This window comes from Chiloscyllium plagiosum, unplaced genomic scaffold (assembly GCF_037043375.1).
Source record: "Chiloscyllium plagiosum isolate Xiang-an unplaced genomic scaffold, Cpla_swu_hap1 HiC_scaffold_24, whole genome shotgun sequence".
Taxonomy (NCBI): domain Eukaryota; kingdom Metazoa; phylum Chordata; class Chondrichthyes; order Orectolobiformes; family Hemiscylliidae; genus Chiloscyllium; species Chiloscyllium plagiosum.
The window spans coordinates 47,155,326-47,182,002 of record NW_028270162.1 but is presented as its reverse complement, the minus strand read 5'-3'; the positions used below and the strand labels follow the sequence as shown (position 1 = coordinate 47,182,002).

The 26,677-nt window shown below is 41.4% G+C and overlaps 2 protein-coding genes and 1 pseudogene across 5 annotated transcripts in view; 2 read left to right on the top strand and 1 right to left on the bottom strand.

Moving 5' to 3' along the window:
* cabp1a (calcium binding protein 1a) overlaps positions 1 to 4,494 on the top strand; it is a 189,593-nt gene extending 185,099 nt beyond the window's left edge. The window contains exons 6-7 of one of the 3 annotated variants that reach the window (XM_088000134.1): positions 1,575 to 1,647; positions 4,343 to 4,494. In XM_088000134.1, the coding sequence (XP_087856260.1) occupies positions 1,575 to 1,618 (44 nt within the window). In that variant the 3' untranslated portion in view covers positions 1,619 to 1,647; positions 4,343 to 4,494. Of the gene's footprint in view, positions 1 to 1,574; positions 1,723 to 4,342 lie in introns of those variants that run through there. The other 2 variants (XM_088000135.1, XM_088000133.1) reach the window with 2 other exon arrangements.
* mlec (malectin) overlaps positions 1 to 17,994 on the bottom strand; it is a 35,107-nt gene extending 17,113 nt beyond the window's left edge. The window contains exons 1-3 of one of the 2 annotated variants that reach the window (XM_043715940.2): positions 17,689 to 17,828; positions 11,571 to 11,663; positions 9,564 to 9,742 (exon numbers count right to left, since the gene is read on the bottom strand). In XM_043715940.2, the coding sequence (XP_043571875.1) occupies positions 9,564 to 9,728 (165 nt within the window). In that variant the 5' untranslated portion in view covers positions 9,729 to 9,742; positions 11,571 to 11,663; positions 17,689 to 17,828. Of the gene's footprint in view, positions 1 to 9,563; positions 9,743 to 11,570; positions 11,664 to 17,688 lie in introns of both variants that reach the window. The other variant, XM_043715939.2, reaches the window with a different exon arrangement.
* Positions 17,995 to 26,198: 8,204 nt separating this feature from the next.
* LOC122562908 (U6atac minor spliceosomal RNA) lies at positions 26,199 to 26,317 on the top strand (annotated as a pseudogene).
* The last annotated feature ends 360 nt before the right edge of the window (positions 26,318 to 26,677 follow it).

The following is a 26,677-nucleotide window of genomic DNA, read 5'->3' as shown; positions in this document are numbered from 1 at the left end:
TTAAATTTCAGTGCCAAAAGATTGCCTGGCAATAATAAACAAGTATCACCATTAAAAAAAGTGTTCTCAGTTGAATCAGACCCACCATGCAAGTACAGAATCTTCATGGGGTTCAATTCTTTCAAATTTCAAACACATTTTTGTGAAACTAAGTGCATCTGAAACTGTGAACTATGGATTTTCACACCAAATACAATTCGGTCTTCATTTGCGCTCACTGTACAACATGCACGTAAACAACAGTAACAAGTCAAAGTAATGGGTCAAGGGGTAAGTTTGCTGTTCATTCTGTTCCCAAACATCCTTTTTGTAGTGCTGTTGTTATCAGCTCACACTTACAATAGCAACTCAGCGGGCAAACCTTTGTTTTGAGATAAATGGAACAGGGACAAATCTAACTGACAGCAGCAACCCTTAGGTACCCTACCACAGCAATACCTTATTCGATATTTTCAAACACATGATAGACATCTGATCTTCGCATTAGAAAAGAGTGAAAATTGAGCTGAAGAACAGGAAACAGCTTAAAAATAGTTCTACATCTTTACCCCCAACATGCACTCCCTTCCCCATACAAGCGCAGGAGGAAAGACAGCGACATTTTTAACCATCTCCCATCATACGGTCGTGCCTTAAAAACAAACAACTTCTTCCAGGTAAAACCGGGATTTACTGGTTTTGATCATTCAATATATTGTATTGACTGCTCACTATGCAGTTTCCTCTAAGTGAATGGAGACCAAGCTTTGCTAAACACAAACATGGTCACAACTGGGATCCTGAGTTTTAGATCATCCCTCAGCTTAATTCTCTGCCCTACACCAACCTCACTCTCTTAGTGCTACTTATAGTGAAGTTCAGCAGAAGCTTCAAGACTGGCACCACATCTTACAATTTGCTAATTGACGGCCTTCCAGATTAGATATTTGAATTCAAGCATTACAAGATCATAACTGCTGCTTCAGGATATTCAGACAGCAGAGATTACCAATGATTCTGCTGTTCATTTCATCATTCCAACCTTCCATTTCTTTCTCAGGTTGACTGTTTCCCTCAACTCTCCTCTCAAGGAAAAATGATGCACACACTCGAAATTTGACAGCTTGAAACTGTCTGGTTTGCTGAATCATTCCAATATACAGTATTCTGCTTGTTTTCAGATTTCCAGCATAGCAGTATCTTGCCTTTTCTTCCCTTTTCTAAAAAAAAAGGGAAATTTTACTTCTTTCAAGGTGGTCAGATCCATGGACTGAGCGAATATAGCCTGATTCACTGTATGCACATATTGGGAATCTCAGGTCATGCCAGGAACTGAAGTCCTTAATTTCTTCCTAGGAATACCCAGCCAGAAGAGACTGAAAAATCAGCATTTCATAACTGAGTTTGGCTTTCATAATGAACATTATTTTTGATTAATAATGGAAAACTGACAATGTATAGATAGAAATAAGATTGATTTGAAGGTTGAGATTATGCAACTCAGTCAATTGAAATACAGCATCCTCTGATGTTCAAGATTTCACATTCTGAACTTGTTAAATGGAAATTTAACGAATTATTTTTCATTCCTATAGGATTCAAGAAGATTGAAGTGAAAAAGGAAAATGCTGACCCATAGAAAACGTCTCTCAAAACTTGGCGACAAATGTAATTATGAATGTTGTAGATAGGCAGGATGTGAAGTCCCAAACACTCTTTAAAAATGAAGGTATCTTCCTAGAGAAGATTTGAGTCTCTCGAAAACCAAATCTGACAAGGCAATGGTTGTTCAACATCTTGCAATAAAACAAGTTTGAGTTGGCAGAAGAATGCATGATGATTGGAAATAAAAATAGTTCAAACATGATGGGTGATAGTCCTGCCTTCACAAAGGGAAATGGAAGTTAAGTAGGCACAATATTTCTGACAGGTTAGCAGAAAGTTACTAAATATTCAATGACTGTCATAGAGATGTACAGCAAGGAAACAGACCCTTCGGTCCAACCCGTCCTTGTGGGCCAGATATCCCAACCCAATCTAGTCCCACCTGCCAGCACCCGGCCCATATCCCTCGAAACCCTTCCTATTCATATACCCATGCAAATGCCTTTTAAATGTTGCAATTGTACCAGCCTCCACCACTTCCTCTGGCTGCTCATTCTGTACATGTACCAACCTCGGCGTGAAAAAGGTTGCCCCTTGGGTATCTTTTATATCTTTCCCCTCTCACCCTAAACCTATGCCCTCTAGTTCTGGACTCCCCGACCCCAGGGAAAAGACTTTGTCTATTTATCCTATCCATGCTCCTTATAATTTTGTAACCCTCTATAAGGTCACCCCTCAGCCTCCGACGTTCCAGGGAAAACAGCACAGAGCTTAGAAAGAAAAACAAGACTTGCATTTACCTCGTACTTTTTTATGACCATAAGATCTCAAAGCACTTTACGGAGAATGATGTACTTTTGAAATGAAGTGTAGGCATTGTTCTAATGTAGGAAATGCTAGTCAGTCAAATGCAAAGCAAATTCCCACATCTCCAATAAAGGTATTGTATTTCCCAAATGCTATCTTTACAACAGAAACATACTGCTCTCCAGGGAAGTGTAGGTTGTATGTGAGAGGATTAATAGTTGCCTTAGAATAAGGTGCTGGCTGCCTAACATACACTATCACACCCCAAAGCTGAAAAACAACCTTTCAAACCATTAAAAAAAAATTCAGGCTAAAAATCGGGCAAACTTACCTACAAGATTTATAATTGCAAGGAAGCAAAGAATATAAAACACTTTCAACTTCTTGAAGACCGAGAGTTTGAGCCTTAATTAGTTTTAGCATCTTTTAACTGAGTCTTCAATAACAATCTGCCTCTCAGTGGAATACCATTCAAAATGGTTTGAGTTTTTAAACATAGACATACCTCCTTGATTAAATGACTCAAAACAGGGCTTGCTCCAATGTCATTGCGTGCTGTCAAAACACAGCAGTACCAGATGGAAATATAAATTATAGATTTAAAAAAATATATTAAGCAAATATCTGTCAAGCTCACTGTTTATTTTTTAAGATGCACTTTCACACTTCAGAGAAAGTAGCACTGCCTTTATTTTAGAAGTTTGGTAACAACTGGAAATATTTTCGGAGAAGCCTGTTGACCACTTGCTAAAGGAAACATTTGTTAATTCCCACAGTAGGGGATTAACTCAAGTCACAAGGATTCCCTAGTCAAGAGCTAGAACTGCCATGCAAGTACAGCCAATGTTTTAAATAAAAAGCAGCTTTAGGCATGAGCCCACCCAACAGGGGAAAATCAACATAAGTTTCGAAGATACATATTCAACAAAATATCAAATTAACCAACTAATAACTATTCATACCAAAAACTTGTTAGTTCTCCTTTTCACTCCATGCTATACTTCACTCTTAGGCAAGAATACCAAAAGGCAATGTACTCCCAGGTTTTTAACAACATCCTTTCATAATTAAGCTGTTAAAAGACTTACACAGGGTGCCTACAGCATCTTGCTTTGTCCTGCTATGTGGAAGCAAAGAGCCACTGATCATTATTTCTTTGTAGCAGAAACAAGATCAAGAAGCTCCCTTTTGGGGACACAGCGTGGAAAGTTGTAGGTGAGGAGGGGAAGTGATACTAAATGCTCCACTTTCCTCACCTCTAAAAGGCCAAAAGAAAGCAATAAGCCACTTCTCCAATATTCACATGTCAAAAATTATTGATTTTACTTAAGTTTTCAAAATTTAGTAGCCAATATTCCAAAGGTCAAAAATCCAGGATCAGGAAAGAACTGGAAGATGAGGTGTAAACAACAGACTGGAACCAAGAGATAGGCAGAATTTGCAGCTCATGAATGACGGAAGGTGCAGGGAACAAATGGCAACTCCACTCAAGTGGTACAGTGTGAAATGCAGAGAAAATAGACTAAAGGACAGCTACTAAAAGAAAATAAGGACATTTAAATCCTATTTTCCATTCCTATGGATGATAACAACAAGCAAACCATCTTTCAGATTTCCCAAGACAGTTTATGAGAGGGGGAAGCAGGGAGCAGGAGTACAGTTAAAGTTAAGTGACCTGAAAGAAAGTGCCATCCGATCTGAAAGTGAACATAGAAAACTCAAATGGCATTCTACTTTGAACCAGACAGTTCAGGCAAGTCCACAGACTGATAGATAAGAATTGACAAAAATCAATACAGGAAATCATAAGTAATTCTGTAAATACTCAGTAGGTTAAATACCATATGTGGAGACAGAGAGAAGCAGAGTTAATGTTTTAGGCAGTGACCTTTCACACCATCATTCTGGTGAAAGTAATTGACTTAAAACATAATTGATTCTCTCTCCACAGATTCTGCTGGAAAAAAAAATGTACAGATGGCTGGAGATAGACTCCTCTCTTTGAAGTGCAAGACTGTGCTCAAGTATAATTCCAGATGTCGCAGCTGCCCCTTGGCTGCCTCACACAAGTGGCATTTTTCCAAGTGTAAAATAAGACAATAAATGCTGGCAAGCTATTCAAGTCTGAGAGGTATCACAATTTGATCCTGGCCTAGAAAAGCAATGGAGGAGGAAGACAATTTTTCAAAAATTCAGTAAGTTTGCATTATAAATTGACACTTCTGAAGAAAGCAGTTTGCTAACTTATGTATGGGAATCAAGGTGATACCTGTGATTAACTAATCAGTAAATAAATTAACAATGGATGGTGTACCAGATAAAATTAACAGTGGGATAAGGCATTCATTTACTCTCAACCTTCAAGACAACTACAGACAACCTCTCAAAAAAAATGCCCATCACAAGCAAAAATATCGCCAAATGAGAGATCTTACCATGTATCATTGTGTAAATAGGACAACTATTTATAGGACTAAATGTCCCAGTAATATCAAGCAACATCTAAACCTGCTTTCAACCAAAACCAGAGTTTGTCTTTTCTCTTCAGCTCTGTTACCTATGTCACTGCAGATACCACCATATCTTAAATATTGTACAATATCTCAAACTCAACAGCACCTCTTACTGGGCTACTGGAGTCCAGAATCTTGGCTTTGAATAGAAACAAGGAGGGGTTAGGGTAGTTTAGTCACCGCTACTTAAATTGCACACAGACAGCAACCACAGCATTCCATTCAAAAACTTCTCCCTGTTACTTCAAGAAATTCAATTAGACAAGCATAACCTGTCTTTGGGACTTCTGTACAAGCACGATATTTAGTCATGGAAAGTCATTTGATCTGTTGTACCATACAACAGATCTCTAGTAGGAGTAGCTGCAGGCCAAAGATTTCTCCTCATTGAAGAGCACAAACTAAAAATTGAATAAGGCCCATTAATGTGGTGTGCATTTACTCCACAGCTGATCAAGCTCATGTAGGAAATGCATAAACTTGGCGTTGCCTGCTCTTCCCAAGCTGACCAGGGAACAGGAAATTTTCTTGAAAGCGATGGCACTCTTCTCCATAACTCTAAGTGCAGCCTAGTTCTCACTGTAGAAATGCTGTGCTCATGTAGCTAGGTGGTAGAGGCGAGTCATGAGCCATTTGTAGAGTGGTTAGGTTTTGATTAACAGCCCTCTGGTTTGATATTGTAGTTTGTAGATGGTGGGAACTATTGACTGGCACACAATACAAGCCAGATACCAGGCATTCACCAAAATGACTTGCAGTGAATAGTCACAAATCAATGACATAGAGTCAGAGATGTACAGCATGGAAACAGACCCTTCGGCCCAACCCGTCCATGCCAATCAGATACCCCAACCCAATCTAGTCCCACCTGCCAGTGGCCGGCCAGATATCCCTCCAAAACCCCCTATTCATATACCCATCCAAATGCCTCTTCAATGTTGCAATTGTACCAGCCTCTACCACATCCTCTGGCAGCTCATTCCATACACTTACCACCCTCTGTGCGAAAACATTGCCCCTTAGGTCTCTTTTATATCTTTCCCCCCTCACCCTAAACCTATGCCCTCTAGTTCTGGACTCCCCCACCCCAGGGAAAAGACTGTCTATTTATCCTATCCATGCCCCTCATAATTTTATAAACCTCTATAACGTCACCCCTCCACCTCTGACACTCCAGGGAAAGCAGCCTCAGCCTGTTCAGCCTCTCCCTGTAGCTCAGATCCTCCAACCCTGGCAACATCCTTGTAAACCTTTTTTGAACCCTTTCAAGTTTCACAACATCTTTCCGATAGGAAGGAGACCAGAATTGCACACAATATTCCAACAGTGGCCTAACCAATGTCCTGCACAGCCGCATCATGACCTCCCAACTCCTCTACTCAATACTCTGACCAATAAGGGAAAGCATACCAAACGCCTTCTTCACTATCCTATCCACCTGCGACTCCACTTTCAAGGAGCTATGACATATTCAGGAAGTGGAACCTTTTCCAGTTTTCTACTCTCAGAACCATGTAGGTGTGTAATCCAAGGCTCCCTGCACCATTGGAAAGCTAGTTACTTCTACAAAGCCAGACCAGATATCTAAGAGAAAAAAAATTAAGTCCCTCTCCAAACAGAGAGATTCAATCACCGTCCAGTTGCCCAGTGAACTGAGGAATGTTAACAGCATAGCTGGCAGCAGCCTGGAAAATCCTGGTGTGGACAAATGAATGGTGATCCTGGTAGCACCACTGTTTACAATGCTGAATGACCATCGGTCTAGTTGGAAGTGTTGGTACAGATCAGCAACTAACTCCTTGATGAAGTATAGCCACCTTAGACACTGTGCCTGGATAACAAAGTGAAAGTTATAATCAAACTCCTCCGTAGATATGATCTTCTGTTGAGAGCCACTCTCTTCCTTTCTCTGGAGAACAGGGTCCCCTCTCTGGTATATGTTAAGTTCACACTACAGCCCCATAAACAAGAGCAAGTTTCCTTCTATTGAATACTATTCTTCCTTGACTCAACTTACGCAATTCTCAATAGGATAGTATTTCCACTAACTCAACAGCAGAGAAAATTCAAAAGTACCACACCAGTAAATTCTATGCTGATCCCTTTTAATGATGCTGTTGGCAAGTGGTGGGAAGAATTTGTGCATTGCACACTCATTTATCTGTACATTTATAATAAAAGGCTCTACCAGAACTTGAGCTTCACAATAACAAACAGGGCACCAAATGAGGATTAAACGGAGTCATATCCATCCTCCCTACACGATTCCAGCAGTTACAGAGTTTGTGTTTGCAACAGCTTTTCTAAGGCTTATTCTAAACTCCAGGCTCTTTGAGCACCAAAATCAGCAGTATCACAAAACCAGATTTTACGGCCCATGCTTCTATATTTGTGTTATTAACTGGGCTGCACTATAACCAGGTTGGAGGCACCATAAATACTTTCAATTCCTTGCATTAGCTATTTGACAGCTTCAGGTTCACAGTAGCTACTGAACTAAGTATTTCTAACCTAATAGTTGTATTGTCAATAAGGGCTCAGTAAAATGCAAACATGGGTTGTGAAATTTGTGCAAATTGGAGTAAAAGGAGTTAGCAAGACTGTCAAAAGGTTAAAGTTGAAACTTTATTGCTGGAACAGCACAGCAGGTCAGGCAGCATCCAGGGAACAGGAGATTCGACGTTTCGGGCACAGGCCCTTCTTCAGGAATGAGGAATGACCTCACTTTCTCCTGTCAAAAGGTTAACACAATACTAGGGCGACAAACTGATGGGTACAGACCTGTAACCAACAGAAGGAAAAAATCCATTAAAGCTGCTTTGGTATTGTGTGTCATAGTTGCTAGTGTCACCAGTTCTAAATGCACATGCTTCTCTTGGCTGGCAGCAACCCCAAAGGAAATGTTCCAGAGTGACAAGGGCAGGTGCTGGAAAGACTTGGTTTGGAAAAAAACACAATTGCAAATCTATATTGGTTCACTACAGGCAACCCCTTTACTATGGAGGAACTCTTGAGCTACCCGAAAGCTCAGATACAACTGGATTGCATTAGATTGACCAAAAATGAATCATGAACCACAAAATATTCATTTAATTTAAAAATTTAACAAACTTATTGTGGATCCCGAGTGCCTACCACAATCTTGTCAGTCAGTAGTATCTGTTATAAAGTGCTATTCTAGGATTTCGCCAGAAATGACAAAATGCAAATATAACATTTACAGTCTTACATAGCCAACTATATACTATTGCCTACAGGTAGAAAAATTAAGATTATTCTTAAAAAAAAAACTTCTTAGAAAGGCAGAATTAGATTTTTGGATCTATGCTGAATGCTTCACAGAGGTCAAATGAATGCTGGGTGGTTTCTCTCACTAAAGCTTTCTTATCTGAAAAAGATATCAACTTGAATTATTGTGTTTCCCTCTCCGTAGATCTGGTTTGACAAACATTTTCTGATTCTATTATAAGTAAACGCATTGACTGCCACAACTTTCAAAATGATCGTGTCAATCACTGACATGTTGTGGGATCAGCTTAGCTCAGTTGGCTTGCGAAGCAATGGGTTCAGTCCTCACACTGGCTGAAGTTACCATGAAGGAATCTTCTTCTCAACCACTCCCCTCACCCGAGGTATGGTGCTCCTCAGGTTAAATCACCACCAGTTATCTCTTCCTAATGACAGCGCAGCCCTATGGTCTGGTAAGACAATGCCAACTTGACTACATGTTGCAATTGTTAAGAATTAAATTGACATTATTAAATGCTACTGTCCTCTGCAAAATGAGCTGTGCAACCATAACTGGGAACTCAGTTCCAAACTGGCTCAGACAAATGGGTTTAAAATTAACTTTTTGTGCTGGTTGTGAAGATCATACAGATCATCAATGAAAGTTGCAATGCTTCCTAATGGATGCAGGCTTACAAACACAAAACCCTTAAAATGAACAGTTTTGACATTACTTGATAGAGTCATGGAGATGGACAGCATGCAAACAAACCCTTTAGTCCAACTGATCCATGCTGACCAGATATGCTAAATTAATCTAATCCTATTTGCCAACATTGGGCCTATATCCCTCTAAACACCACCTATTCGCATAGCCATCCAGATGCTTTTTAAATGCTGTAATTGTACCAGCCTCCACCACATCGTCTGGCAGCTCATTCCATACATGCACCATCTTTTTGCGTGAAAATGTTGGCCCTTAGGTCCCTTTTAGATCTTTCCCCTCTTCATATATAAACCTTAAGTCAGGCCATGAAGGGACGAAGTAGGTATATGAAATGCAATTCCCCATCAAACAGCATGCCAGCATTTGAGGATATGTCAACTATCTCTTCACTATTCAGTGACTCGGACTGATAAATAAATGTAGAGATGGCAGGTGAGGATCAGGATTTGTGGTGAAACCGCCTCAACAATTAAATAACAAAGTTGTAGTCTTGCCTAATATCAAGGGATCATTTAGATTAAGTACCAAAAAGGGAGCTATTGGAACCACTCACTAGCTCCTAAAGGGCAGAAAAGCTTTGAATGGCAGAGTTGAAGCAGTAACTGTTCACTAAAGTATTGGAACACATACTGCAAAAATACATTTTTTTTACATTTCCATCAGCAGAATATCAAAATTCTTTCCAGCTAAAGAAATTTAAGTACCTTCTGTTGAGACTGGGCAAAGTACACTTCAGCAAACTTCAGAACCAGCACATAGTCGCCTTCTTCTTTAATTGGAATATCGTATCCAAAGGTTTCCTCATTGTAGCGCTCAGTTTGATACAAAACTTGATCTTCGGGCACTGACCGAAAAATTGGCAACCTCATTCCATAGTCTGATGCTTGAGAACAAAGGGAGAAGTAAAGGCAACAAGTTACATTAAGTTCAAGAATATACTACAGGTTTTAACTTACTATCTCCTAACTAGTCAACTGAAGCATTGATTTCCTTTTCTTTCAAATGTCACTGAGCACTTTGGGCCATGTAATTAACTAATAAGCAAATCTAAGAAACTCCAAATCAGTCCAACTATGTGGCCAATAGTAGGCATAATCAAGAGCAAGAACTTGCAGTTCTGTAGTGTTTTTCAATATTTCAGAACCTTTCAAAGTGCTTGCGACCAATTTAATATTTTTTGAACTGTAGTCATTTGTTGGAAATGCATGAAAAATGAATATGCGAACAGTGTGATATAATTTTTCAGTGATGCTGGTTGAGAGGAAAGTATTAGCTGGAACATTCCCACTCTTCCTCCACATGGTTGAATAGGAGGGAACTTTTACATCCCACTCCTCAAGCAAAGGGCAAAAGTGGCCTTGCCTTAATGCATCATCCAAAAGAATACACATGGCTGACAGCTCCACTACAGTAAAGTGCAAGCATTAATTATGAGCTGAAGTTTCAGAAATAAGACTTGAACCGACAATCATCTGATTCAGTTGCAAGAGCTATGAACTATGCCTGTCAACCTGCATATGCCTTCCAGCAGAATTAAAAGTTGTTCTAAGTCCAACTTTAAGTTCAGGAAGCAAACCAAAACCCTAAAAAACACAAGAAAAACAAAATATGGCACAAGGACTATTCAACGCGACAAAGTATAATAGTTTGAAAGAAGGCAACACAGGGCAAATTTTTTTCTCTATTTTCAATTTAGATGCAAAGGAGCTGCAAATGGCAGAACATTAAAGTTTAATGCTTTGTGAAGCACCAGAACAAATCTTTGTCTCTCAACATTACATCAATAAACAAACTTCTCAAAAGACAGAAGATTGTCATAATCTAAGAACAAGGTCACCCCAGTTTCACCATCTCAATTTTTACATGGCATGCATTTGGTGTAAAGTGCTAGTTGACAGTTCCAGGACGCTGCCACAAGACCAGCATTGTAGTCACTGATGGAGTTAAGGTAAAGAATAATAACAGAAACAAGGTTTGTCCGTTTCTAGAGTTTTGTTGCAGTGTGCAACATGAACTGTAATATAACAAGTGACAATAAATACTTTTCTTCAAGGGTCCAAATGTAAATGTCAGGTAACTCTCATCTGTGATAAAGCAAGGGCTCTTGTGGCACAGAAGCAGCACCCCTACCCCTGAGTCAGGAGGTTTCAGTTCAATTACACACATCTGGAGCAGGTGGAATAAACTCTGAGCAGGGCAATGAGAAATTCTCTCACCGGGCAAGTATAAATTTCAGTGGCTGGGTCAATTGAACAAATGTGACAAAACCAGAGAAATATTGCTAGGGAGGACTGCATGCCCGAGAGGAAACCCACCTGAATTTAGATGCCTGAAATTAATGGATTTAAATGGGAGGGGCTCCCTCCTCAGTACCTAATAGTTCCCAAATCTTCTGCTATTCACCATTCCTGTAATTCAACAGGCACAGCAAGTAAGAGAATCTACTACTCACTGCCTGACCCACATATAATAAAACCCACTTGGCTTGGAGGTACTCAATAATACCTTCATGGAGGTAAATGCATTAAGGAATGGAAGACAAGAAAAAAATAACTACGCCCTCTTAAATCCATTTGAAATAGATTGAAAATTCAAATAGGAAATAAACATTGGCTGTATAAATGTGGAAGGTACATGGTGAATAAACAGAATACACACTGGGGACAATGTGGTTTACAGAAAATAAACCACTCGTGTTGCAGCCGCCATACCTCAGTTATGCCTGTGCAACCGGCGCCACTCCACTTTCGGTAAACCACTGGTCCCCGGTGTGTATCCTCTACAGAATTTATATGGAGTCGAGTCTGGATCAAAGCCAAGAGACAAAATATTCAGAGGCAATGTTATTGAAGTACTTCCTCAAACAGATGAATATTTGGACATTCAAATATTCATTTTTGCCCAAGATCTGGGAACAAATCAATTAAATTTTAATATGCTTCCTATATACTTATTATTCAAGATAAACTAGTAGCTGCACCTTTCAGTGCTGACCTACTAAACTATTAGCTAACTAGTACACTCGTCACAATTTGCCCAATTCATCCATCATTGATTTCTTAGTGTGCAAAGGCAGCATGATTTTTCACATGTATAACTGCCTACTCCCCACTGAATGTTGTATTTGTCTATGGATCCAAAGTACGATGCGAACCCTTAAAACAAGAGAGTACTAGGTTCCATCAGATTTAGGCTGAGGCAATGGCAACAATACTAAAATTGACCAAATGGGATTCCATCTTCTGTAGTGGCTGAAGATAGGTTTGTTTACCTCCTTCCACAGAAGGCAGAACAGCAACACTCACTGCCTCGTCTCCTTGTACCTAAAGCAACTTCGGTGAATCAGAAGATGGCTAGATACCTTATCAGGTAAAAGCCAACACCAGCAAAAGTCAGTACATTGAAATGGGGAGAACAATCAGTAAGGAGGGGAGAAAAGGAGACCAAAAAGAGGAAAACATTAGAGGCTTTTGATTCACACGAAGACTACGTTGTTATTTTGAGATATCTGAAACTAGAAGAGAATACGCTTTATAAAAATATAGCCTTAACATGCAATACTGAAATCTGAACAATGCACCCCACCTTAGGGTAAAGCATAATTCAACTGAATGTTCAGCAATGAACCTTAGCCATTTGAGAACTAAAATGCCTACATGTAATCTTTTACCATGAAATGGAGAGAGATGTTATAGAGTGAAGTTCATTCAGACCAATTCACTGGCAAACCTGTGCAGCAGGTTTTACAAGTCACATTACTGGTGGTGGTGTCCCTGTTTCAGATATTCACAAGTCATACTGCGTAAAATCCACAAGCTTTTTTTGTATATTCAACATACGCACAGGATTAACTTGTAAATCAGCTGAGTGAAAAGAGTAAAAGGGGGTTAAGTTATAAGAGTGTAGAACAGAAACAGCAATTGATGTCTCCAGTATGAGGTTTTATCGATTGCAAGACAAACTAGGAAGATCTGCTAGAATCCCAAAATGAATGTCAGTAAGATTAATTAAGCCAAGGTGACTCAACATCAACACCCACACTTATAAAGAGATGTTCAATGCTTCTTTGCTTCCTTGCATGAAGGAAATGCAAGTGCCTAACTGGAAAAATAAGGCTAACGTACAGGTTTGCACAAACAGATAAAATGGTGTGAAATCAGACTTTCAATGTCAGTTGACAATTCAAAAGTCAGTATACTATGCTCTAACAAGAACTAGTGATAAGATTATGGGCTATAAACTGATAAACACTCTGCCATTGATAACATTTCAAAGCACATTTAAATTTCAGAGCTCCATATCAGCAACTTTTCATCTGGATTTTAATAAATATAAACCCCATAATCTTACAGCACAAGAGGCCATTTGGCCTGATTCGCCTGTGCCAGTTCTTTCAAAGAGCAGTCTAATGTAATTCCACATTCTGGATTTTCCACGTAACATAACCCTGACCATTTTTTTCCAGCTGATAATCCAAAGTTTCAGTACCAGCCAAAAATTAGTTACCTGACAATGTCCAAACCTGGGCCATAAACTAGGAATAAAGTCTGAGTGACACAGCTTGGTCCATTTATCAGTGAACCATTAGGTGGCTTTTCAAGATAACATCTGCAGAACTGACATAAAATGCTTTTAGTTCTACCAATGGGCTGCAGAACCGAGTCACAGGATTTCAATTGGCGAGTTGTAAAGTTTTATCACAGTGCATCCTAAAGGATGACAATATGACCTTAGCATACTAGATAAGACATAACAATTTGTTACAGTAGTCAGGCAATACTTAGTATCTTTTGATATATTACAGGATAACATATTCAATGCAGTTTTATCAACACTGAAACCAAATTTACAAGGGACTGAGTTTTTCAAGTAAAAATGTCCTGGTCATAAACAGCTGCAGCTCTGTCCATCTAAATTTCAAATGAGCTTCCTCTTTTAGAGTTATCTTGGTTACAGCTGTTCCTATTATGCAAAATAAGAGAGAAAAACTATTATTGTGCAGTACCAAGGAGACCTAATATTTTTCTCATTTCAGGGCTGTTCCAAAGCTCTGTTCTTACTCACCAAATTCAAAGTTAGAATAGTTTCTTGACTTGATCTAAAGATAGCATGTGACAAGTATCAGCTAACTATATTTGTCAGATCAAAAATAAATTCTGCAAGACACTGCGTTACGGAGTGAAACTCTCTCTCCTGAAATCTCCAGGACCTAATTTCAAATCCAATGTCGATTAAGAGATAAATGTCTCCTGTACCCTAGGAGCCTAAACATGAAAGTAGTTTGGGTTAGCTTCAAGCAAGCTCATAACAGGCACATGCCTTCAACATCAGTACCTAAATTAACAATTTCATTGCAAGATAGTCAGTACAGTAAATGGGGAAATGTCACACCAGTGCACACATCATGAAATTTTTGAGACGAGGGTTAAGAAGGGCAAGGGGATCTGTATTAATTACCCAAATGTGCAATATCAGATTTGCAAGCATTTGATGTAAATACTTAGCTGGAATAGAAAATTATTCTGTCAACCAGCACCAATACCATTCACACTAACTCTTCCACAGGAAAAAAATGCATTTCACAACAACAAAAAAAAATGCCTTTATACCATCTATACCACTATCATAATGCCCTAAATATCTCAAACACAGAACCTAACCTTACTGCTTTGATATTGAGGACATTTCCACTAGGAGCTTGAATACACAGCACAACTAGTTAAGCTCACAATATTTTACATTATAAAATGAAGTATTATTTCTTTATGAATCACAAATATTTTGGGCCATTCCAAATTAATTGTTAAAAGATCATGAATACACCATGTTTACATTTCTAAAAAGGGTAGTCCAAACATAAAATGAAAAGACAGCATGCTACATACCCTCAATGAAATTAGTGGTAACCACAGTATTTCAAACAAGTTGGCCATGGATAAAATTAGGGGGAAAAGTGACATCAAAAATGTAATGGGTTTCTACAGAAATTATTGTCCTTAAAATTCACTTGCAAACATTAATCTGCAAACAGATGGAATTGTTATTAATCAATCATTTTCTTTTGGCAATTCATGCAAGATAATAAGGCTTTTAATCAAGTTTTTCCTTGACTATAAGACTAACTTAAAATTCTTCATACAAAAACAGTTAACAAATATAATGCCCCATTAATATCCAAATAATTAAGCCTTTAATAATCACCTGTCTTCATAGCTCACCATGTAATTTCCTCAGGTCACACTTTCCAAAAGATGTTATATTAGACACTGCTTGTTTGACAAACATTTTATCTAGTTCATGCACTTAGTAAAATTAAACAAAAGTCAATACCTCTTCCTGATTTGGCATAGTATTTTGGCAGTACAGCAGTGACTGGACTTCAAAATAAATTCATTATTTCTAAAGTGCTTTGGGACGTGATGTGGTCATACAAGATATTAAAAGTCTGCCTTGCTTTTCATTCAACATAACTTGACAAGTGTTTGTAACTTAAGAACTAAGCCATAAACAAGCAATTTATTTTTGCCCCAAAAGGTGCTCATTCAATGAATTTGGATTCACACGTGCAACTCTTTTACTCAAATGATTCAGTCTTCACCAAGATCACATCACCTGGATGGAAAATGGTGACAATCTATTCAAGAGTCAAGATAGTTATCACTATAACATTCACAGATTCATACACATTACAGTCATTGGTCACTGAAGAGACTAATCTGAACATCTGAAGACAAGTAACTCCGCTCCCTCTTACCTTCCAAACAAGGTCAAATATCAAATGCAACAATACCATAATGGGGATATGTTAACAGTAAATTATTGTGGCATAGCACTGACCTTATCATGAATGTAGAGTCCATAGATCAAATAAATAGCAATCTATGGACGTTTTGAATTCATTTGAACAAGTTCCTACTAACAAGCTATTGTACTGTGAAACACTGAGTCCTAAGGGGTTCATATTAGAAATCTTCAGTACAAAGATCAAAGAAAATTTACAGCCCAGGGATAGGCCCTTTGGCCCTCCAAGCCTGAGCCAATCCAAATCCACTGTCTAAATCTATCGTCCAATTCCGAAGCATCTGTATCCCCTCTGCTCCCCATCTACTCATGCATTTGTCCAGATGCACCTTAAATGAATCTACCATGCCTGCCTCTACTACCTCTGCTGGCAACGCATTCCAGGCACCTACCACCCTGTGTAAAGGACTTTCCACGTGTATCCCCCTTAAACTTTTCACCTCTCACCTTGAATACGCGACATCTCATTATTGAATCCCTCACCCTGGGAAAAAGATTATCTGTATCCATCGTGTCTATACCCTTCATGACTTTGCAGGCCTCAATCAGGTCCCCCCTCAATCTTAACCTACTCAGCCTCTCTTCATAGCTAGCACCTTTCATACCAGGCAACATCCTCGTAAACGTTCTCTGCACCATCTCCAAAGCATCCACATCCTTTTGGTAATGTGGTGACCAGAACTGTACACCATATTCTAAATGCGGCCGAACCAAAGTCCTGGACAATTTTAACATGACCTGCCGGCTCTTATACTCAATACCCCGTCTGATGAAAGCAAGCATACCACATGCCTTCTTGACCACTATCCACCTGTGCAGCCACCTTCAGGGTACAATGGATCTGAACTCCCAGATCTCTCGGTTCATCAACTTTTCCCAAGGCTCTTCCATTCACTGCATATTTCGCTCTAGGGTTAGACTTCCCAAAATGCATCACTTCACATTTGCCTGGATTGAACGCCATCTGCCACTTTTCCACCCAGTTCTCCAGTCTTTCTATATTCTTATGTATTCTTTGACAGTCCCCTATGCTTTCTGCTACTCCACCAGTCATCATGTCATCTGCAAAGTTGATCTATAAATCTACAAGTTCAAGACCTCAGCTGCATGAAATCTGATTTCTCCCATGGAGAAGTTATCCCAAGGCAGGTTAATCCACTCCTCTTGCACAATGCTCATGACAAGTATTAAAATGCAGGTGGTTGAGCAAGTCACCTGTCTGCATTCCATACAAGAATACCACGTTCACTAGTGGAAGGGGAAGGCAGATGATAGAATGGGATACGTGTCTAGAAATGTTTAACAATGTTCTTCGTGCGGCTATGATGACATTTTGATCTCATGAAACATTTTATCCCGCACGCTATTAAGAGTCATGTAATTTCAGGTGGTCAGATGCCCCAGAAATTCTCACGTAGCTGCTCTCCAAAGAACAACGTGTTCGTCCTCAAAATAATAAATTTTTAAAATTTGCAGTCATTACAATTTTTTTTTCCGGAAAATGACTGACTGACTTTGGGGAAGTTGATCAGACTTGGCGGGCGAGAGCAGAACGACCATGTGGCCCGACTAACACGACCGGCAAACTCCTCCAAGTGCTGCGGCTGCTGGCAGGAGGACGGGGGTTGAGAAAGAAGACAAAAGTTGCTGGTCACCCACGTTCTGTACAAACGGGAACCCCCAACTTTCTAGTCTCAGGGCCTCGATCTGAGCAGCAAAAGATTGGGGGGGGGGGGGGGGGAGGAGAGAGAGAAGAGGAGTTGGATTCGTCCCCCAAAGCGAATTGTGTGTCGGGGTGGGGAAGAGAGAGAGAATCGTTACCCCCTCCTTCATTTTAAAGGGGGGGGGGGGGGTGGGTTGGACTCCCCCTCATTTCCTTACAGCCGGCGGATTCTCTCAGCTGGAGTCCCTGGACAAGTCAGGGTTGCTCTGAAGACCGAGGAAAGGTAAAGAATCACACAGTGAGGGGCCAGCAGTGAACTATCCAGCCACACACACACACAGAGAGGACACCCAGACCCGGCTTACCCCGGCCTATTTTGCCTTCCAGCGGGTCCCTCTTGAAGTGGATGCCGTGGATGTCGGTGTGGGCCTCCCCTCCGGCGTTGATGGCCCAGACCACCTTGTCGCCGTAGCCCGCGACCGCGGCGCCGGGGCAGCAGCGGGCCGTCACCAGGGCGGCCGTGAACAGCCAAAGGCAGTGCGGGCTGCCAGCGCACGGCTTCCCCCTCCTCATCTCGCAGTCACCGGCTCCGGCCTCGGGCGCCACACAAACTGCGCCTCCTCCACCATCCAAATCTACACCGGGGAGTGGGGGGGGGGGGGGGGGGGGAGGAGAGAGAGGGGGCTGAGGCGGGGGGGGGGAATAAAACTTTAAAAATAAACTCCCCTCGACAACAATCTTCACATTGAGACCCAGCCGCGGCTCCGATGATTAAATTGTTATTATTTCGTGCTGTGTTAACACGAATCCTTCCCCCCTCCTCCTCGCGCTGTGTCTCTCTTTCTCGGGGGCAGTTGGAAGGAGGAGGGGTGAAGAAAGCGGCTCGCCTCCACCTAACCTGATGGCAGCGGCGTGCCGGGGGAATTGACAGGGCGCTTAGCCAATAGGGATCGGGGTCGCCACCGGGTTGCGCGGACAGCCCGGCCGGTGTGGCCAATCGGCGCCGGGGGCGGGCCTTCGGCTCATCATGTTCGGTTGCACAGGCAGAGCGAGCCTGTTCAGGTGGCAAGTGCCAACCGAATGCGGAAGTAGGTGGACCGGTTCCATTGATGGCGGGAGGGGAGAGAAGGCTTTGGGTTCGCGTTTTTCCTGAGAGCCCTTATCACTGAGTGTGGTTTATTCGAGGAGAGGTTGAGATAACTTCCCGACACACATTTCTCTGACGTCCCCTCTCGCTTTGAACTCCGCGATCTTGCGCTTACCCCTTGTTATGTATGGTCAAGATACACCCCTCGTTGAGCAAAATGAGACGGTCGCCAGGAGCCAATCAGAGCGATCCAACGCACACTTGTCGCGAGGCATGTTGGGAACGGGAGAATGAATGAATGAATGAATGAAAGCCGGGCTCTGGGCGGGAGAGGTTGTTGCGCCTATAGAAATAGGTCTTGGCTGTGTTGTCTGAGCAGTACCCTTGGGGGAGTCACGGGTTGTCTGTAAAGAAGACTATTGCAGCAAATAGACCTGTGCTATTAACATATAAACTACGATTAGACTTGTTTAGCCTGCTGGACCATTCGAGAAATGAAGGCACAGATTATCAGTGAGTGGTAACAAGAAGCATGGTGGGGTGGGCACAGTGGTCAGCACTTCTGTCCCACAGTGCCAGGGACTTGGAGTTCAATTCCAGCCTCAGGCGACTGTCTGTGTGAAGATTACACGTTCTTCCTGCGTCTGTCTCGTTACCTCCCACAGTCGAATGGAAGGATTCCATGAGATGTGATGTTCAAAAAATGTTTTTGACAAACCAAGTGGTTCAATGCACAGAACACACACATGGAAGTGTGGTAGAGGCAGGTTCAATCAAGGCATTTAATAAGCAACTAGATGATCACTTCAATAGAAACATGTAGTGATATGAGGAAAAGGTAGAAGTCACAATGCTCACTTGGAAAGCTGGTGCAGACAAGATGGGCTGAATTATATTTATCTGTGCCAGAACAAACCTGTGATTCATTTTGGTAAGAAGAGTATGGAGAGACAGAGTACAAAAGGGGCTGCAGGAGTAGAAAGACCTTAATGTATAAGTGCATAAGGGTGGCACAATGGTTAGCACTGCTATCTCACAATACCAGGGACCCAGGTTCAATTTCAACCTTAGGTGACTGTCTATGTGGAGTTTGCACATTCTCCTCATGTCTGCGTGGGTTTCCACTGGGTACTTTGGTTTCCTACCACTGTCCAAAGATGTGCAGGTTAAATGGAGACAAAAAGTAGAACTTGCTGGAAAAGCTGAGCAGATCTGGCAGCAGACTAGGTAGATTAGCCATGAGAAATGCAGGGCTACGGGGGTGGGTTAGCGGGGCAGGTCTGGATGGGATGCTGTTCGGAGGGTTGGTGTGGACTCAATGGGCCAAATGGTCTGCTTCTCACTAGGGATTTAATGATTCTATTCTAAGAAGTCTTTAAAGATGGCAGGACAAGTTGAGAGCAACAAACCCAAACAAGCAGACAAAGCACGTCCAGAAACCCTAGCCACTCTCCCCTACATCAAAGACATCTCAGAAATGACTGCCAGACTACTCAGACCCCTTGTCATCATGGTAGCCCACAAACCTACCAACACACTAAAACAGCAGCTAATGAACTTGAAAGACCCTATACAGACAACGAGCAAAACTAATGTCATTTACAAAATACCGTGCAAGGACAGTAACAAACACTACATTGGACAAACAGGCAGAAAACTAGCCACCAAGATACATGAACATCAACTAGCCACAAAACGACATGACCCTTTCTCGCTAGTATCCTCACATACAGATGAGGAAGGACACCACTTTGACTGGGACAACACATCCATCCTAGGACAAGCCAAACAAAGACAAGCATGAGAATTCCTAAAAGCATGGCATTCCAGCCAGAACTCCATCAACAAACACATTGAGTTAGACCTCATCTACCACCCCCTGAGAAAAGGAACCGGAAGTGACTTCACCACCGGAAATGGCATCACCAACCCAAAGGAACCCAAACATATAAATAGAAAGCAGGAATTTTCAGCATTACTTTGCCTGAGGCCCACTGAAGATGTTACCTAGTAGGGTGACGAAACGTTTGGAAATGAACCTTCTAGCTCAGCAAGCAAACTTACATCCAAAATCAATAATAATTGATAGAGAAAGAGAAAACAGGAATATGAAAGAAAACTATACAAATACATTAAGAACCGATTGTACAAGGTAGTAAAGAGGAAAAAAAATCATGTAAGTAAAGACAGATTCTTTAGAGGGTGTGACGAAAGTAACACAATATAAGAAAAGGTTGAACTATTAAACAAATGCTTTGTATTAGTCTTCGTAGTAGTAGGCACAAAAATACAGTGAGGAACCAGAATCTAGTGAAATAAGAAAATTAAGCATGTGAGCATGACAAAGAAATGGTACTGGAGAAATTAATTAACCTTACTTTAGACTTCCCTACTGCAGATAATTTGTTCTATAGCTACCCTATTAAACACCACAATTTTAAACACAACTATTTGGTCACCCTCTTTACAGAAGAGAGAGACTCCTGATAGATATATTTTGTCATTGCCTTGCCCCATTGGCTTGATACTAACCTTTGGGAGATCTCACTGGCATTCAGACATAATTAACAGGGATCTGACCCTCGAAATGATCATGTTCTGTTTATCCTTCGACTACACCACTGACAAATGATACTTGCAAAAGAACAACAGCAAAGCAGTGAAATAGTAATTAATGTTGATGATTTTGTAGAAGGAGGGAAGCCGTTGTGCAAATAAAAAGTTCATGCTACAGTGAGACCCTTTGCAAGAAGCCATATATGTTTTCCCTGGCTGATCCAGATTCCTACTGTGGTTCACTAAATTTTCTGCAATTTCTTCTGGGAACTCTGCAGCGCTTTAATAATGTTTTTACAAGATGGTTTAATGCCAGATCTCATCACATTTTACCACAAGAGGTTTAAAAGCAGATGTCAGTGAAAAGTTTCAAAGAAGCAAGTTTGCAGACGACACAAAGGTTGGAGGTGTCGTTGACAGTATAGAGGGCTGTTGTAGGCTGCAGCGGGACATTGACAGGATGCAGAGATGGGCTGAGAGGTGGCAGATGGAGTTCAACCTGGATAAATGCGAGGTGATGAATTTTGGAAGGTCGAATTTGAAAGCTGAGTACAGGATTAAGGATAGGATTCTTGGCAGTATGGAGGAACAGAGGGATCTTGGTGTGCAGGTACATAGATCCCTTAAAATGGCCACCCAAGTGGACAGGGTTGTTAAGAAAGCATATGGTGTTTTGGCTTTCATTAACAGGGGGATTGAGTTTAAGAGTTGTGAGATCTTGTTGCAGCTCTATAAGACTTTGGTTAGACCGCACTTGGAATACTGCGTCCAGTTCTCGTCGCCCTATTATAGGAAAGATGTGGATGCTTTGGAGAGGGTTCAGAGGAGGTTTACCAGGATGCTGCCTGGACTGGAGGGCTTATCTTATGAAGAGAGGTTGACTGAGCTCGGACTTTTGTCTTTGGAGAAAAGGAGAAGGAGAGGGGACCTAATTGAGGTATACAAGATAATGAGAGGCATAGATAGAGTCGATAGCCAGAGACTATTTCCCAGGGCAGAAATGACTAACACGAGGGGTCATAGTTTTAAGCTGGTTGGAAGAAAGTATAGAAGGGATGTCAGAGGCGGGTTCTTTACACAGAGAGTTGTGAGAGCATGGAATGCGTTGCCAGCAGCAGTTGTGGAAGCAAGGTCATTGGGGACACTTAAGAGACTACTGGACATGCATATGGTCACAGAAATTTGAGGGTGCGTAGATGAGGATCAGTGGTCAGCACAACATTGTGGGCTGAAGGGCCTGTTCTGTGCTGTACTGTTCTATGTTCTAAGCCATTTCATTCAGATGAGTCTAAATTTGCTCCTTTTTCTCTTATGTTAGTTTAAATTGTTGCGGACATTCCTGAGCAAACAGATTTTTAAAAAGCTGTGCCTTTACTAGAGAGCCTGATGGTTACATAAAAACTAGGAATAGGCCATTCAGCTCTTTGAGCCTGCTCTGCCATTCAGTACGATCATGGTTGATCCTCCATCTCAACACCATGTTACATCATTCTCTCCATTTCATTTGATGCCTTTAATATCTAAAATTAAATTATGCTCTTTCTTGAATATATTCAGTGACCCAGTGTCACCAGCCTTTGTGGTTATCAACTCCATGTGTTGACCACATTCTGAGTGAAGAAATGTTTCCTCATCTCAATCCTAAATGACTGACCCTGTATCTTGAGACCATGACACTAATTCCAGGAGAAACATCCTCCCTGCATCTTGTTTGCCTAGCCCAGTTAGAATTTTGTTTGTTTTAATTCTTCTAAATTCTTCTGAATTTTAGCAGAGCCAATCAAACATATCTCTTCTCATACTACAATGCTGCCATCACTAGTATCAGCTTAGCGAACCTCCTTAGCACTCCGTCCAAGGCAAGGATAACTCTCTTAGGTAGGGAGACCCAAAACAACATACAATACTCCAGGTGCATGTCACACCAAGGCCCTGTATAATTGTAGTAAAACCATAAGAGATTTGGCCCATCAAGTCTGTTCCAAAATTTGATCATGGTCGATATGGTTCTCAATCCCATTCTCCTGCCTTCTCCCCATTACCCTTGATCCCCAACTAATCAAGAACCTACCTTATCTCTGTCTTAAATATGCTCAATGACTTAGCCTCCACAGCACTTTGCAGCATTGAGTTCCAAAGATTCATCACCCTATGGATGAAGAGATTTCTCTTCATCTCAGTTCTAAACTGAGGTTACTCTCTTGGGTCCCAGTCACTCCTAGTAGGGAAACATCTTCTACACGTCGATTCTATCCAGGGGTCTCAGTAAGTTTCAATGAGATCTCCCCTCATCTTTCTAAACTCCATCGAGTACAGACCCAGAGTCCTCAATATGACAAGCTCTTCATCCCTGGGATTCTTGTAAACTTCCTCTGGACACCCCTTCCAAAGCCAGCACATTCTTCCTTAGATACAGGGCTCAAAACTGCTGACAATATTCTAAACGTAGTCTGACCAGAGAGTTATACAGGGACAAAGTGAGGACTAGAGATGCTGGAGATCAGAGTCAAAGAGTGTGGTTCTGGAAAAGCACAGTCGGTCAGGTAGCATCCGAGGAGAAGGAGGATTGATGTTTTAAGCATAAACTCTTCATCAGGACGAACTCATCCTGATGAAGTTCTTATGTTTGAAACATTGATTCTCCTGCTCCTCAGATGCTGCCTGACCGGCTGTGCTTTCCCAGCACCAAACTCTTCGACTCATAGCCTCATACAGCCCTAGCAATACATCTCTCCTCATGTATTCTAGCCCTCTTGAAATGAATGTTAACATTGCGTTTGCCTTCCCAACTGCCAACTGAACATGCAAGTTAAACTTAGGAGAATCTTGAACTAGAACTCCTAAGTCCCTTTACGCTTCAGATTTCTGAAACATTTCCCCATATAGAAAATAGTCTATGCTTCTACTCTTGCTACCAAAGCGCCTTAACCTCAGACTTTCTCACATTGTATTCCATCTGCAATTTCAGTGACCGTTCTCCTCGCCTATTCAAGTCCTTCTGCAGATATTCTGCTTCTTCAACACTACTCTGTCCCTCCAACTATCTTGGTGTGAACCACAAAATTGGCAACAATGCACCTTTGTCCAGATCATTAACGTATAGCATAAATAGTTGTGGTCCCAATACTGACCCCTGTGAAACTCCACTCAACACCCGTTGCCATCCTGAAAAAAAACCTTTATCCATACTCTCTGTCTTTTTCCAGTCAGCCAATCCTCTATCCATATCAATACCTTGTCCCTAACACCATTGGCTTTTACTTTATTTAGCAGTCTTGTATGTAGCACCTTGTCAAAGGCCTTGTGGAATCCAAATAGATGATGTCCACTGGCACTCCTTTGTTTAATTTGCTCATTCTCTCCTCAAAGAATTCTAAGATTTGTCAGGCATGACTTTCCCCTAACAAAGCTGTGCTAGCTCAACCCTATTTTTGCCTTGCACTTCCACATCCTTATTAATGCACTCTAACCTCTTACAAACTACCAATTTTAGGCTATGCGGCCTATAATTTCCTGTCTTCTGCCTCCTTCCTTTCTTAAACAGGGGTGTAACAATAGTCATTTTCCAGTTCTCTGGAACCCTCCTTGACTCTAGTGATTCCTGAAAGATCACCACCAATGCGTCCACAATCTCTTCAGATAGCTTCTCCAGAAATCTGGGGTGTAGTTCATCTGGTCTGGGTGATTTATCCACCTTCAGACCTTTCAGCTTTTCCAGCACCATCTCCTTAATGATGGCAACTGCACTCACTTCTGTCCCTAAATTCTCTAGAATGTATTACTAGTATACCGACTTTTGAACTCAAATCCTCTTGCAATGTACGCCAGAATAACATTTGCCTTCTTATCTGCTTGCTAGCCTACCTGTTTGCTTTCATTGACTGGTGTACAAGGACAACCAGATGCCTTTGTAAATCCAAATTTCAGAATATATCACCATTTAAATAATACTTTGTCTTTCTTTTCACACCGAAGTGTATTGCAACTCCTTTTTATGCGATTTAGTAACTGCTTTCTGGTATCAGGAGCAGCGTTCTGGGAAAATGATGCAATATTTACAGAAAATTCAGGACAAATTTGAAAAAAAAGCATTGAAAGATAAAGATATTGCTTAAAAGAAATATCAACAGATAGAATACTGGGTCTGAATAAAAAATGTGAGATGGTATTTTGCAGAGTTATGCATTCATATGTTTCTAATTCTAAATACTGAGTAAAGCCAAATTCTGCTTCTCATTATATAAGAAATGAAACTTTGGTTTTGGTGCCCTAAAAGAATATTGCATAATTTCTTTTAGAGATCATCAGAGCCCTCCAGCTCATTTTCATAGAGGAACAATTCTCATGCAAATAGTTTATTTAATAGAGGAACAATTCCCGTGCAAACAGTTTATCTTAGAATCGACCATAAATTCAGAAATAAATGTTATTTCACTGCACAAAATGTCAGTTTATTCAACAAAAAAAAGCCTCTACCGATTCTCATCCAAACTCTCCGACCCCGTGCAACTAAAAAAGTTAATTTCTGAAGATCGAAGCAGGAAAAATACTTTCATATCTGCGGAGTACGTTTCGCTCCCTATGCTGCTGGAGTTATTGGGTGCACCCCACTGGAAGGTCAGGTGGAATTGGATACAAGTTGTGGGGGTTTCCTTCGTTAGCTGATGATTCATTGCTCAGCAGCGCCATCGAGGAGGCAGTGGCTGCTGCCGGTACTGCACCAACGACACAACAGGAGAGTGAGTGGCGCCGGGTTCCTTGATCAAGCCCAAGTGCCTCAAAGGAGGAGCATTACCCGCCTTCCACCGTGCCCCACAAGTCCTCAGGCATCACTTACAGTTGACCCTCTCCCCACCGTCAGATGAAAATGATTAATTGCCCACAGGTGCTCCTGTTTCCTCCCACAATCCAAAGATGTACAGGTTAGGTGGATTGGCCATAGGTGGGTTAGCCATGGGAAATGCAAGGATACAGGGATAGGGTAGGGAGTGGGACTGAATGGGATGCTCTTTGGAGAGTCGATGTGAACTCGATGGGCTGAAGGGACTGCTTACACACTGTCATATTTCTATGATTCATAAGGGCTTCAGTTAGTGATGGGACATCCATGGATCCAATAGTCTCTCAGCAATGAGTGACTATGTTCCCCCATTCCCTTTTCCTCCTGTGCAGACCTCCGAGGTCTGTAGTAGCAGCTACTTTTCAAACCAACATTCAAAGTTAGGATCGGCTGTGTTGTATCAAAGGATAGAAGGTTAACACTCCCCTTGATAAGGATAGAAGGGGTCCTAGTGGCCTTACAACACACAAGTGATTGCCATCTACTTAGTGGTATCTAGTTATGATTTTAGGGGAGCTCTCTTGTGGCACAGTGATATTGCCCCTACTCCTCGATCGGGTGGACCAGGTTCAAATCCCACCTGCTCCACAGGTGTGTCATAACTGATTAGGAAAATAGGTTAAAAAAATGTTAGCATGAGGATCACATGTTCAGATTCTCAGAGCAGAGCCAGCTGTGCAGTTAACACATGTACTTACAAAGACTAAAGCTCAGAGGGAACATTGCTAGATGGTTTCAGAAGGAAGGAGCACTTGTTCAGTGATTGCATTCTGCCTCTATGTCAAATGAGCCAAAGGCAACCTAGAATAGGCCAGAGCCCTGAAAGACCTGAACCTCCAGGGGATAACCACCAAGGTCACCACATAAGGCA